Genomic DNA, 10,694 nt, shown 5'->3' on the forward strand with positions numbered 1-10,694 from the left:
TTTCCTTCTACACATTTTCTATTTGTGCCCCTTGTCCAACACTCCATAAGGAAGAGAGGTCTTGGATCTTTCTCATCAATTTGAAACAGCTCTTCATGGTTCGTATTTGGTGGCTTTAAAAATTTATAGTTTGCTTTAAAATTCCAGTTCTCTCTTATCTGGCTATACCAAAGCCAGATAAACTCGTATGGATCCATCTCAATTTTCCCTTGGTATTTGTTGCATTACAGCTTTTAAGATCACAGGATTTCTCCATGTAGCTAGCTGATATTATATTTCCTCCAGCACATCTTTCCCCTTCAGTGACTCACAAAAAGTAATTCTTCCTGTTTTCCTAACTGAAACAGAATCTGGCAAACACCACAGACTGAGACTTGTACGAAACATCTGTCCTTTCCTCCAGCGCCCCAGCAATCCTCCCACACGGTGTCACTTGCTTTAGCGTTTGTGTCTCCAGCCCTTCTCCAATGTTTGCTGTGGGTTTTCTCACAGTATTTGCTAACAAAGAAATGCATTTTCATTTGTCATCACAATGTTTTCAGCCATTTTACCAGCACAGGAAGGAAGTATTTCCCCAATGGCATGAGTCTTTTTATCTTTCACAATTAAGAAACCTCAGAAGAAGTTTCTAAACATTTATCACAAAGTCACTGACATCTGCTAACGTGTTGGCTGGAGCCGTGAATAGCAGTACGCATCCCGTACGTCCTGGGAGTCCTGTCTCGTGTTCTGGTGTGTGGCATGGGACAGTCCCACGAGCACAGTGGGGTCATGCTATCCTGAGCCATCTTCCGCAGGCACCGTACACAGCCCTCAGGACGCTCACCAAGAGCAGGGGTGGTTCAAACCCCCCGTTTTAAACAGGCCTCTGGAAAAATGGCACAGTTCTGGCCACTTCTGGAGGACGTGATGACAGAGCCCTTGACTTCACAAGGTGGCTGACGAAGCTCAAGGTGGGGAGAAGGTGTCCGCACCACCACACCCTCCTCAGCTCGCACGGCAGTCTCACCTGCAACCTGCCGGTGACCTGAGAAATGCCATCATGCCACTGGTCCACCCGAGAAAACCGGATGCTTCGTAGCTCTTGGGATGTGCAGGGAAGGCGGCAGCAGCCCACCCTGCGCCCGTGTGGGGGGGGCCCGGGCCATGCCCCCCGTGGTGGAGAAGGCCCACTGACCAAACACAACAGCCCGCCAGTGGGCACCAGTGTCCATTTGAATACATCACGCCGGCACAACTCACTTTCTCACTTTTTAAGTGAAATACATAAATGGAGCCAGCAGTTTGGCAAGAAGGTTCTTACTGTAGCAGTTTCACACCGGACTCTAGTGTCAAGCAGGGTCCAGCCCTCCTCACCGCTTCTCTCGTTATAAATGAGAAGAAGTATCTTCTGGTACCCTTGCTGCTTCCCTTGCTATAACAAGCAGCACCTTCTGGTATCGTTCGAGTTGTCACTGGGATTTTCAGACAGAAACACACCAGTCCCTGCTGATGCCAGCCTTCCTTCAGGCCTTTACTGAGAAACCACGTCTCCTCCAGTGTCCACCCGCCCTGGGAGGGCTAACGCTGCTATTTTACTTGTTTTGTTAGGTTACTGTGAATGGGTATTTTGCCATGACGTGCTTTAGCTGGTTGTTGCTGGTATACACAAAAGTGACTGATTTTTGTGAATTTATCATTTGTCCAGTTACCATGTTGACCTTTCTTATTAATTGTAATCACTTCCCAGTTAGTTGGCTTGTGTTTCTTGTGTACATAAACACATTATGTCCCATCCATTCTAATAGCTACATATACTTCTGCTTCAGTTCTTACTGTTTGGACAGAATTGATAAAGTAATATTTAATAGTTCACGTGTTAATTGAAGAATTATTTCTTGTCTGCCTCCACAGCTTATAATCCCAGTGAGTAGTGGCAAAGAGGCAAAATACAGTATATCAGGTGGAAGTGACAGCTGAGGAGAAAGACAGGCCAGATGAGGGGGATGGTGGGATTTCCAGGTTAAATGAGGTGAGCGCACTGAGAAGGCCGGCACCTGAGCAAAGACCAGAGCAGGTGAGGGAACAAGCCATGTGGATATCTGGAGGGAAGGATTCTGGGCCAAACAAAAAGTGCAAAGGCTCTGAGGCCCCTCCATGCTGGCATGTCTTTAGAAGCAGGGAAACCGCTGTGGCTAAGTGCCCAAGGGCATGGAGATAAGGGGAGTGCTGGAGGGGGCGCAGGAAGCCAGGTCAGGAGGGGCATGGGGGCCACTCTAACTACTCTGGTCTTTACCCCAAGGAAGACCAGAAGCTCCCAGGACAGAGGAGCCGTCTAGTGAGCTGGTGGGCACAGGCAGGGTAGGGGACAGGAGCAGGGGACTAGTTAGCAGACTTCTTCAGCAGCCCAGACAGGGGGATAGTGGTTTCGGGCCCGGTGGCAGCAGGCAGCAGTAAGACGCAGTCGGATTCTGTATTTATTCTGAAGCTCGAGTGAGGAGCATGTACCGATGCGGGATGTGAGCTGTGAGAACAGAGGGCAAGGCTGACTCCAGGGTTTTAGCCTGAGCCAACTGGGACAAAAGGGCAGGTGGGAGTGGGGTGGGGGCGGGGGAGACCGGAAGGGCTGCAATGCCTTACTGGGATCGCATGAGGGTGTCCGGCACGCTCCTGGATCCGGGTTCTGGGGCTGGGGAGGGCATCAGTACGTATGGTGTTCACAGCACATGAGACCACACAAGGTCACTCAGACAGAGAAAGGTCATAGTCAGGAGGGGTCAGAGAGAGGATGAGCAGTGGCTGCGAGCTTGGGAGGAACCTGGTGAGGGGCACTCTGGGAACCAAACAGGACCATGTTTGAGGAGGGGCAGGCAGGTTTGAGAGGTGGCGACAAGATCCAAGACACCGTCAGGGGCTCTGCAGGGCACCTGGAGGCCCTGGCCAGAGCACTGCCAGGGAGCAAGGGGCAAACCCAGCGGAGAAGCCACTCAGGAGAGCAGGGGGCGGCCGGCTCCCATTTGCCGTCAAGTACAAGGGAATGACCTGTGTCCACCTCCAAATCACGGACAGGGCAGTCACACACGTGAACAGAGAGGCAGGGCGCAGACGAGCCCTCCCGGTCATAAGCGCGAGGCCATGAGCGTGGGCAGGGCTGGAATTCTGCCAACCAGTTCTCACAGGAGAGGGCGGGAGCTGGGGCAGCACTGCCAGGGGAGCAGAAAGGCCGCCCCAAAATGGGCCACTGGCATCCCGAGTATTTTGAATTGAAATCACTTAAGAAACCGCAGTACAGGGAGGACACTCTGGCCCCCTCTGTCCTCCTGAAACTAGGAGGTCAGTGTCCCGTGTGAAAGGTGCCCCTGCTGCACTGGGAGGTGAGACATTTTCTCACCTGAGACAGGGAATCCAGGGCGGAGAAGTCTGTATAAACAAACCTTGTTTCTTTGTCACTAATTTACTGCCCCAACCCCACACATCAATTCTTCATAGGTTTACTGGTTGTCGAAAACGTATAAAAGCTGCCTGCTTTGGTCATTAGAGTCTATTTGTATGGGCTCCCATTTGTACAAAATTAAATCGGTTTTTCTCCAGTTAACCTGTTTATTGTTAATTTAACTACTAGGCCAGCCAAAAACCTAGAAGGGAAGGGAAACGTTTTTCGCCCCTGCGACTGCAAGGGCACACAGGCTAGAGGCGGGGGTGAAAGGGTCTCTCAGAAGGCTGCCACACCGAGGGCTGTGCCTGGACGGCATGCTGGAACGCAGCACCTGGACCAGGTGAGAGACAAGCGTTTCAGGAACTCTCAAGCAGACAGGGGAAACTCGCTTAGCCGGCAGCCGTCTGCCGTGCTTGCTGCGGCCCGACACTCAGAGGTGCAGGGTGCGGCCAAGCACAGCCCTTTTGCAGAGGAGCACATCCTCGTGGGGGTGTCTGAGAAAAACGCAGAGAGACGACAGACGGAGGCTGGTCTCCCAGACGGCGACTGAGTGAAGAGTAAAATGAAGGGGAAGGCACAGGGCGCAGTAGGAGCCCCACCTCAATCCTTCAGGGCCAGGCAGCAAGAAGCACACCATGGGACTGCTTTTTAAGGTCCCTTTGAAGATAGAAATGGCCAACCCTAAGCTCTGGCCTCTGAGCTTAAGCATAAATTTTGGATTAACACTTCTGGGAGGCACCATGAAGGGAGCTGGCACCTTCTCCCTTCCCCTCCCTCCTTCCCACTGCTCATGGATGTGATGCCTGGAGCCCCAGCAGCCATCGTTGACCAAGAGGTGATTGCAGAAAGATCTGGGAAACACAGGAGTCAAGAACACCTCCAAAGTTTGGACAAACCCTGAACAAGTTAAGTGGCAGGAGGACGCCTTCTCACCTCAGATAGGCTGGCTGGCTGCTAAGCAGTGGGTCTGGGGCAGGCAGGTCAAGGCCAGGCACTGCTCAGTTTGCACATGCTTGCTTCCATGCACCTCCCAGGCACCCAAAGGTGGGCTAGCTAACAGGGGGGACTTGGGGAGAGGCCTGGCTGGAGGTAGGGGTGTGCAGACATAAGCAGAGACCTCTAGACCCAGCAGGTGGCCCAGACTGCAAGATCCCCAGACTAGAGAACGCCGAGGACTGAGAGCAGTGAGGATGAAGGAAGAGGAAAACGGGGTCCTGGAGGCCACGTGAGGAAGCGATTGCCGGGGTGTCATGCGGGACTCATGCGGGGTGTCAGGCGGGGTCTCTGGTCCCGCTCCCCACATAAGAATGCAGGATATGGGCCGGCCCGGTGGCTCAGGCGGTTGGAGCTCCATGCTCCTAACTCCGAAGGCTGCCGGTTCGATTCCCACATGGGCCAGTGGGCTCTCAACAAAAAAAAACACACACACAAAAAAACAAACAAACAAACAAACAAAAAAAGAATGCAGGATATGATGAGGCCAAACAGGAACACCCACGGAGCCATAGGTAGGAAAGTCATACCACTATAGTCTCACTGGCGGCTGGATCCACAGTCTGCAACCTGCAATCCTAACTGCAATCCGCGCTTGCCAGCCCAGCCACCATCTTCTTGCTGGTCCCCATTTTTTTCGCTAGCGTAGCCACAGCAGTTATATTAGTGGCCAATGGCTCACGGGTTACAGCTGACGGCCAACTAGCCACAGCTGCTGGCCATCCAATCACAGCTGATGGCCATTTACTACCTGAGCCAGCACCTTTCCACGTGAGGCCGAGAGCCTGGAAACTGCTTTCTGGGGCTCTGTCCCCACACGGGGTCTGGCCCTTTAGCAACATCAAGCTGACAGCGACCTCGACAAACACGTCTTGGTGCTGTGTTAGGAGCAAAAATCCGACTCAGAGAGACCAGGAATAGAGAAGGGAGGAGGACATGGGGCCAGAGAGGGTTTGCTTTAGGAGGGGGCAATCAGAGCCGTCTGCACACTGACCCAGTAAAAGGGGGAAACTGAGGCAGGAGAGCACCAAGTGCTGGAGCCGCAGGCAAGAGGGGATGGGCTCCAAGTACAGGCTGACCGTGGGCGGGGCAGCTCATCCACACCACCAGGATGCAGGGCACAGGCAGGGGGTTGTAGAGTTGTGAGGGGAAAGGGAGTGAGGGCACCAGGCACTGGGAGGGAAAGCTGAGAGAGCAGTGGGCATGAAAGTGCCAGCTGGGAGCACAGGTGTCTGCGGCCAGGAACCCATGGTCAGTGTGGACAGGGCGTTTTTCTCCACCGAGGCACATTTGGCTCAACAGTTCAGGTATTAAACTATTCAGGAGTGTTTAGTTATTAACTACTACTTTGTAGTCACTGAAACAGCAGACAAAGTTTTCAAAATAAGAGTCCGCCTGTATAACGACTGCAACACAGTCCACCTGAAAGTAGATAGTGCTGTCACGTCCAGGTCAGACAAACACCCACCCGACCCAGAGCCCCATGGGGAATGGCGGCTGGTCGTGCTGTGAAGTTCACGGGCTGCACATGGCCGGCCAGCGCTTTTCCCTGGGGCCGCTGTCTTCCTGGCCTGCAGCCGTGGTGGCCGTCGTGGGCCCAGGCGCGCAGATGCCCTGCAGTCATAACCTCTGTGTGGCTTCAGGAGGTCCTCAGCCTCCTCACCCCAGTGGGCATGCGTGCCCAGACTTGCACACGGCCCACAAAGCTTCTCCCCAAAATACACCTCCCAGGGCCAGCCACGGGAGCCACTGCACACAGCCCTCCCACCATCGCAACCCCACCCCAGTGGCTAAAGGGTCTAAAATGCTCATGTCCACTCATGGACACCTCCCTCCCACCAGCCACAGTGGCACCAGATCAGGGCGCTCGTCCTTTTCTTCACGCTGTGGTTGTGCCCCAGCAGTGCCTGGCGCTCAGAGGCGCTTCAAGAGGCCTCAGGCCTGGCTTTGTGCCCTCTGAGCCTCGCTGCCGGGCAGCGTGACACAAAGGCACTGACAGGACCGCCTCTGGGTTTGTGACGAGATTCCAAGAGAGCAGACGTGACGCACTCAGCTATCACGGCCATCACAGACCCTGAGCCAGGGGTCCCCTGCCAGCTGCTACCACCTGCCCAGGGCTGGGGTTGGTACTGCCTCTCGCTTAGCCCATCCATCAGAGAACTGGGCATTAGAAGGCCCTTTCCTTTCTGACTTGAGGTTTGTTTTAGAGTAATAGTTGCCAAACGTCAGCAGCCTGCAGCGAGCTGGGACTCCTCCCTCAGCTGGTGGGCGCCGGGGAAGACCCAGGGATGAGCAGGGCAGACAGCTCCACAGGGGACACAACCCCCAACAAGTCTCATCGGGGTGGTAAATAACTGACAGCTGGTGTGAAAGCCAAGCGTGAAAGGCTGGGAGGACGCGTGTGGCAGGCATGGCTCTCAGCAGGAGGCATTTTAACTGTGCTTTGGCTGGTGGCATTCTGGGAGGACAGGCCACGTGTGGCTCTGTCAGGCAGGAGCAGACAGCACTCCGAGGCCTGATGACTGGTGCCCGTGGCCAGAGAGCACCAGTGTCTAATGTAACCCAGCCACCTGTGGAGGGAGGAACCAGCCTGGCAGTACCAAAAACCTGGCGTAAGAGGAGACCTAGCCTACGGCCACCTCTAGGACACAGCAAACCAGGACCAAAACCCAGCGCCCGCTGTCTGGAGGTCCAATTTTCATGCCCATCAGTGTCTCAAACTTGAGAACACATGAACCCCCAATCCAGCCAAGGCCAAATGTGGAAAACTGCCCCGAAAGCTACAATTTTAGGCACATAACTGTCAACCACACTTTCTAGGACAAGGCTTTGAACCCGCAGGGCAGTACTTGGTCAAGACTGTCACCAAATTAAAAGCAGAAAATGCAAACATCCGGTAGAGAATTCAAAGACACAGGAGGCTTCACCTACAGACCCAGTTACAAGCAAAGCTCCACGTCCCCCGGCCTGTCACCGGTGAGGAGATGACGGCTGTCGGCGGGGACTGAGCTGGAGACCCCCCGAGTGGGACCCTCTGGCTGAGGCGCTGAGATGAGGCTCCAGGCAGGACAGCGGTGGGCCCAGGTGAGACTCAGGAGGGGCCAGGGCCCAGAGCCAGGCCCCTTCTCCCACCTGACGGTGGTGATACCGAAGGTCTCTAAAACACTACTTTACTTACCCTGTCTGAAGGGAAAAAACAGAAACACACCAGCATATTAATGGGATGCTTGGTGGAACAATTTGGAGAAGAAACAAACTACTTTTATAATCAGAAAAAATCGTTAAAAGCTACATGGCTTCCAGTTCAAGATGGTGGGCCAGGCATCCAAGTTTCTCCCCTGTTCCCTCCATGGAGACCCGAGGGGCACAACTGACACCCGATGGCAGTTGGGGCAAAGACACAGTCAGGACCAGAACACGAGGGTGCGTTCCCGAGAACCACCCCGTGGTAAGAACCTAAGAAGTTCTGTAAAGCCTGATCCCATGCAACGGTCCTCATGGGGGTGATTTCGCGCCCAGGGGATGAATGGACACATTTTGGGGGCACGCTACTGGCACCTGGTGGGTAGATGCTGGGTGAGAATGGCCCTCAGGACAAAGAACATCCGGCCCACACGCCCACAGAGGACTGTGCCAGGCCACCCGCCATAGATAAGGTGCCAGCGAGGAGGGGCCTGGGGCAGAAGTGCTGCTAGGTACCCAGGGGCCCCACCGACCGAGGCTGAGGCGCCTACCCCAGCTGCCGCTCCTCTGAACACTGAGGACTTGCCAAGAGGACAGTGGGGACGTGGGCCAGGCCCCCGCAGCACGACGTGCCCTGGGGCCAAAGCACAGGCGCCGGGGCCTCCCAGTCTCCGCCCTGACGACTACAGTGCACCCCGCCCTGCTCCAACCGCACAGCACAGCTCGGCGCCACCAGCCAGCCTGCGTTCTGCTGATTTCTGCACCAGCACATGCTTCTAAGCCAAGGGCCCTGGTTTCCCGGTAAAGCCTCCTCCTCATCCACTAGGAATTATCCTGAAAACTTCCAGGAAAGAATGTTAACTCAGCAGTGACACATGCCAACAGGACATTGGAATCATTACATGGGACGTAAACAATCTGGGAGGGCAAATGGGGAAGGGAGCTTCTCTCATCACAAAAACTCTGCTTTTAAAATCACCCTAGGAAGAAGGAAAACTTTTAAAATCCGGCAGGCTAACTTGAAATGACACTTTTCTCCAGCTGTGTGAGTACGTGCGTGACTGCTTTAATCAAACGCTATTCGATAGCTGCGGCGCTCAGACCCCACTCGCGATTATCAAACAGCAGCAGGGTTCCAGAGAGAAACCCTTTCCTGCGCGACGGTTCCCAGGCCCCTGCAGGACCAGAGCGGCGATCCCCCCAGTTCTGACCTTTGAACCCTGCCTGTCGGTTCAAGTGACAACCCTGAAGGCGGACCGAGTGACACAAAGGCCAACCGTGGGCAGCTCCCCCACTCAGGCCTCCTCTTCCGGGGGCGGGGGCAGGAAGGGGGGTGCACTCGGCCCGGGGGGGGGTGGGGGGGGGGCTGAGCCCGGAGGCAGCGGCCACCTACCTCCCGGGGTCCCGCACACGGGCGCCGAGTGGGCCGGCAGGGCGAGCGGCCGAGCGCGGGGGGAGCGGAGCGGACGGCGGCCCCGCCGGAGTCACGTCCCGGAGTCACGTCCCGGAGGACCTGGGGACCCGCCCGAGGGCTCCCAGGGCGGGGTGCGTGCGTGGCGGGCACCCAGCAGCGCCGGGCGCCCCCGGAAACCTGCGCCCTTGACCTTCTACGGACTCGTGCACCCGTCGGTCCCCGTCCGACCCTCGGCGGAGCGAGTGCGAGGACCAGCGGCCTCGCCGCGGAGCGCACGTGGGCTCTGACTCGGGGGGGCCGCCCACGGCCACCCGGCCGGCGGGCACGTGGCGGGGCTGCACTCCCGGTTCGGCGACGGCCGGCCCCGCGGGCGCCCACCGACCGTCGGGCCGCGACCACCCCGGGGCGGACTCGGGGCAGCCGGAGGCACGCAGGCCCGTCGGCCCGCCCCGCGCGCGGTCTCACCCCCGAGCCCACGACGCGCCGCCGCTCCCGCCCGCCCGCCGCGAGGTCCTCCCAGGCCCGGTGCCACGCCCGCCGCAGGCCCCGCCGCCCCCGGGAGCCCGGCCCCGCCTCGCGGAGCCGGCCCGCAGACCCCCGCCCGCAGGCCCCGGGCCCCCGGCCCCGCCCGCCCCGCAGGCCCACCTTGAGGGTCGGGTACTCCTGCACCTTCAGGGTCATGGACAGCTGAGCAGCCGACTCCTGCACCGCCATCTTGAATCCGCCAAAACATTAGCGGGCGGAGGGGAAGGGCCGCGCGGCACGCCGGGTAGTGACGTCCTGGCGGGCGGGGCGATACGTCTGCACCAATCGTGTCCGCGTCCAGCCCAACCAATCGGCGCCGGCCTTCCTCTTCTCCAGCCAATCAGCGGCAAGACCGGCAGGGCGGGTCCCTCCTTGAACTCGGAGTCGGGAAGGACCGCCTGGAGGCCCGGGTCCTCCGGCGCGTCCAGCTGCGGCGCTCGCGTGCCCCGGCTGCCCAGAACTCCTGGGGTGGGGATGGATAGGGCACGGACTCGGCCAGCTGCAGACCCGCCGGGGACTGGACCCGCGAGGGGAGCGGCTATGGTGGCGACCCTTGCAGGCTCTAACCTTTCGTGGCAGTGACCCCGCCAAGCAGTGACGCTTGGAGGCGGTGAGCCCTCGCGATTGTGGTCCCTTCTGGTAGTGACGCCTCGTGGTACTTCGGGGTAGCGTCCTGGCAACGTGGCCAAAATGTGTGCAGGCCGCATGACTACGGTCCATTGGGCCCCATTTCCACAGTAACAGCTGCTGGCATCCTGGAACCCCAGGTTTTCTATTGGAGGAGGAAAGGAGGGGTACTTAAAACTAACTTACGGGAAGAAAAGCTCCCAAAGGATAACCCGGGCACATGGCTCTGGCGTTTCAACCATTTCACATTCTTATCCTTTCAAATATAGTCCTTTCACTTTCTTTTTAAAATGGAAATGAAATTAGGTTTCATTGATTGGGACAATACTTCCATACTAAGCCATCTCTTAGTTTTCATATGTGGGGACAGAGCCCCAAAAAGCAGTTTCCAGGCTCTTGGCTTCACATAGAAAGGTGCTAGCTCGGGTAGTAAATGGCCATCAACTGTGATTGGATGGCCATCAGCTGTGGCTAGTTGGCCGTCAGCTGTAACCCGTGAGCCATTGGCCACTATATAACTGCTGTGGCTACGCTAGC

The 10,694-nt window shown here is 56.9% G+C and overlaps 1 protein-coding gene across 4 annotated transcripts in view; it reads right to left on the minus strand.

The window, feature by feature from the left end:
- The window catches only part of MAEA (macrophage erythroblast attacher, E3 ubiquitin ligase), a 28,857-nt gene extending 18,731 nt beyond the window's left edge, over positions 1-10,126 (minus strand). For 3 of the 4 annotated variants that reach the window (XR_013991744.1, XR_013991745.1, XM_081026362.1), the window contains exon 1: positions 9,651-9,769. Coding sequence is in view for 2 of the 4 variants with exons in the window: in XM_081026362.1 (XP_080882488.1) it covers positions 9,651-9,719 (69 nt within the window). In the remaining 2 variants the exon portion in view is untranslated. Of the gene's footprint in view, positions 1-9,650 lie in introns of all 4 variants that reach the window. The other variant, XM_081026363.1, reaches the window with a different exon arrangement.
- Between the last annotated feature and the right edge of the window lie 568 nt (positions 10,127-10,694).

The sequence above is a fragment of the Rhinolophus hipposideros genome, assembly GCF_964194185.1.
Source record: "Rhinolophus hipposideros genome assembly, chromosome: 1".
NCBI classification, from domain to species: domain Eukaryota; kingdom Metazoa; phylum Chordata; class Mammalia; order Chiroptera; family Rhinolophidae; genus Rhinolophus; species Rhinolophus hipposideros.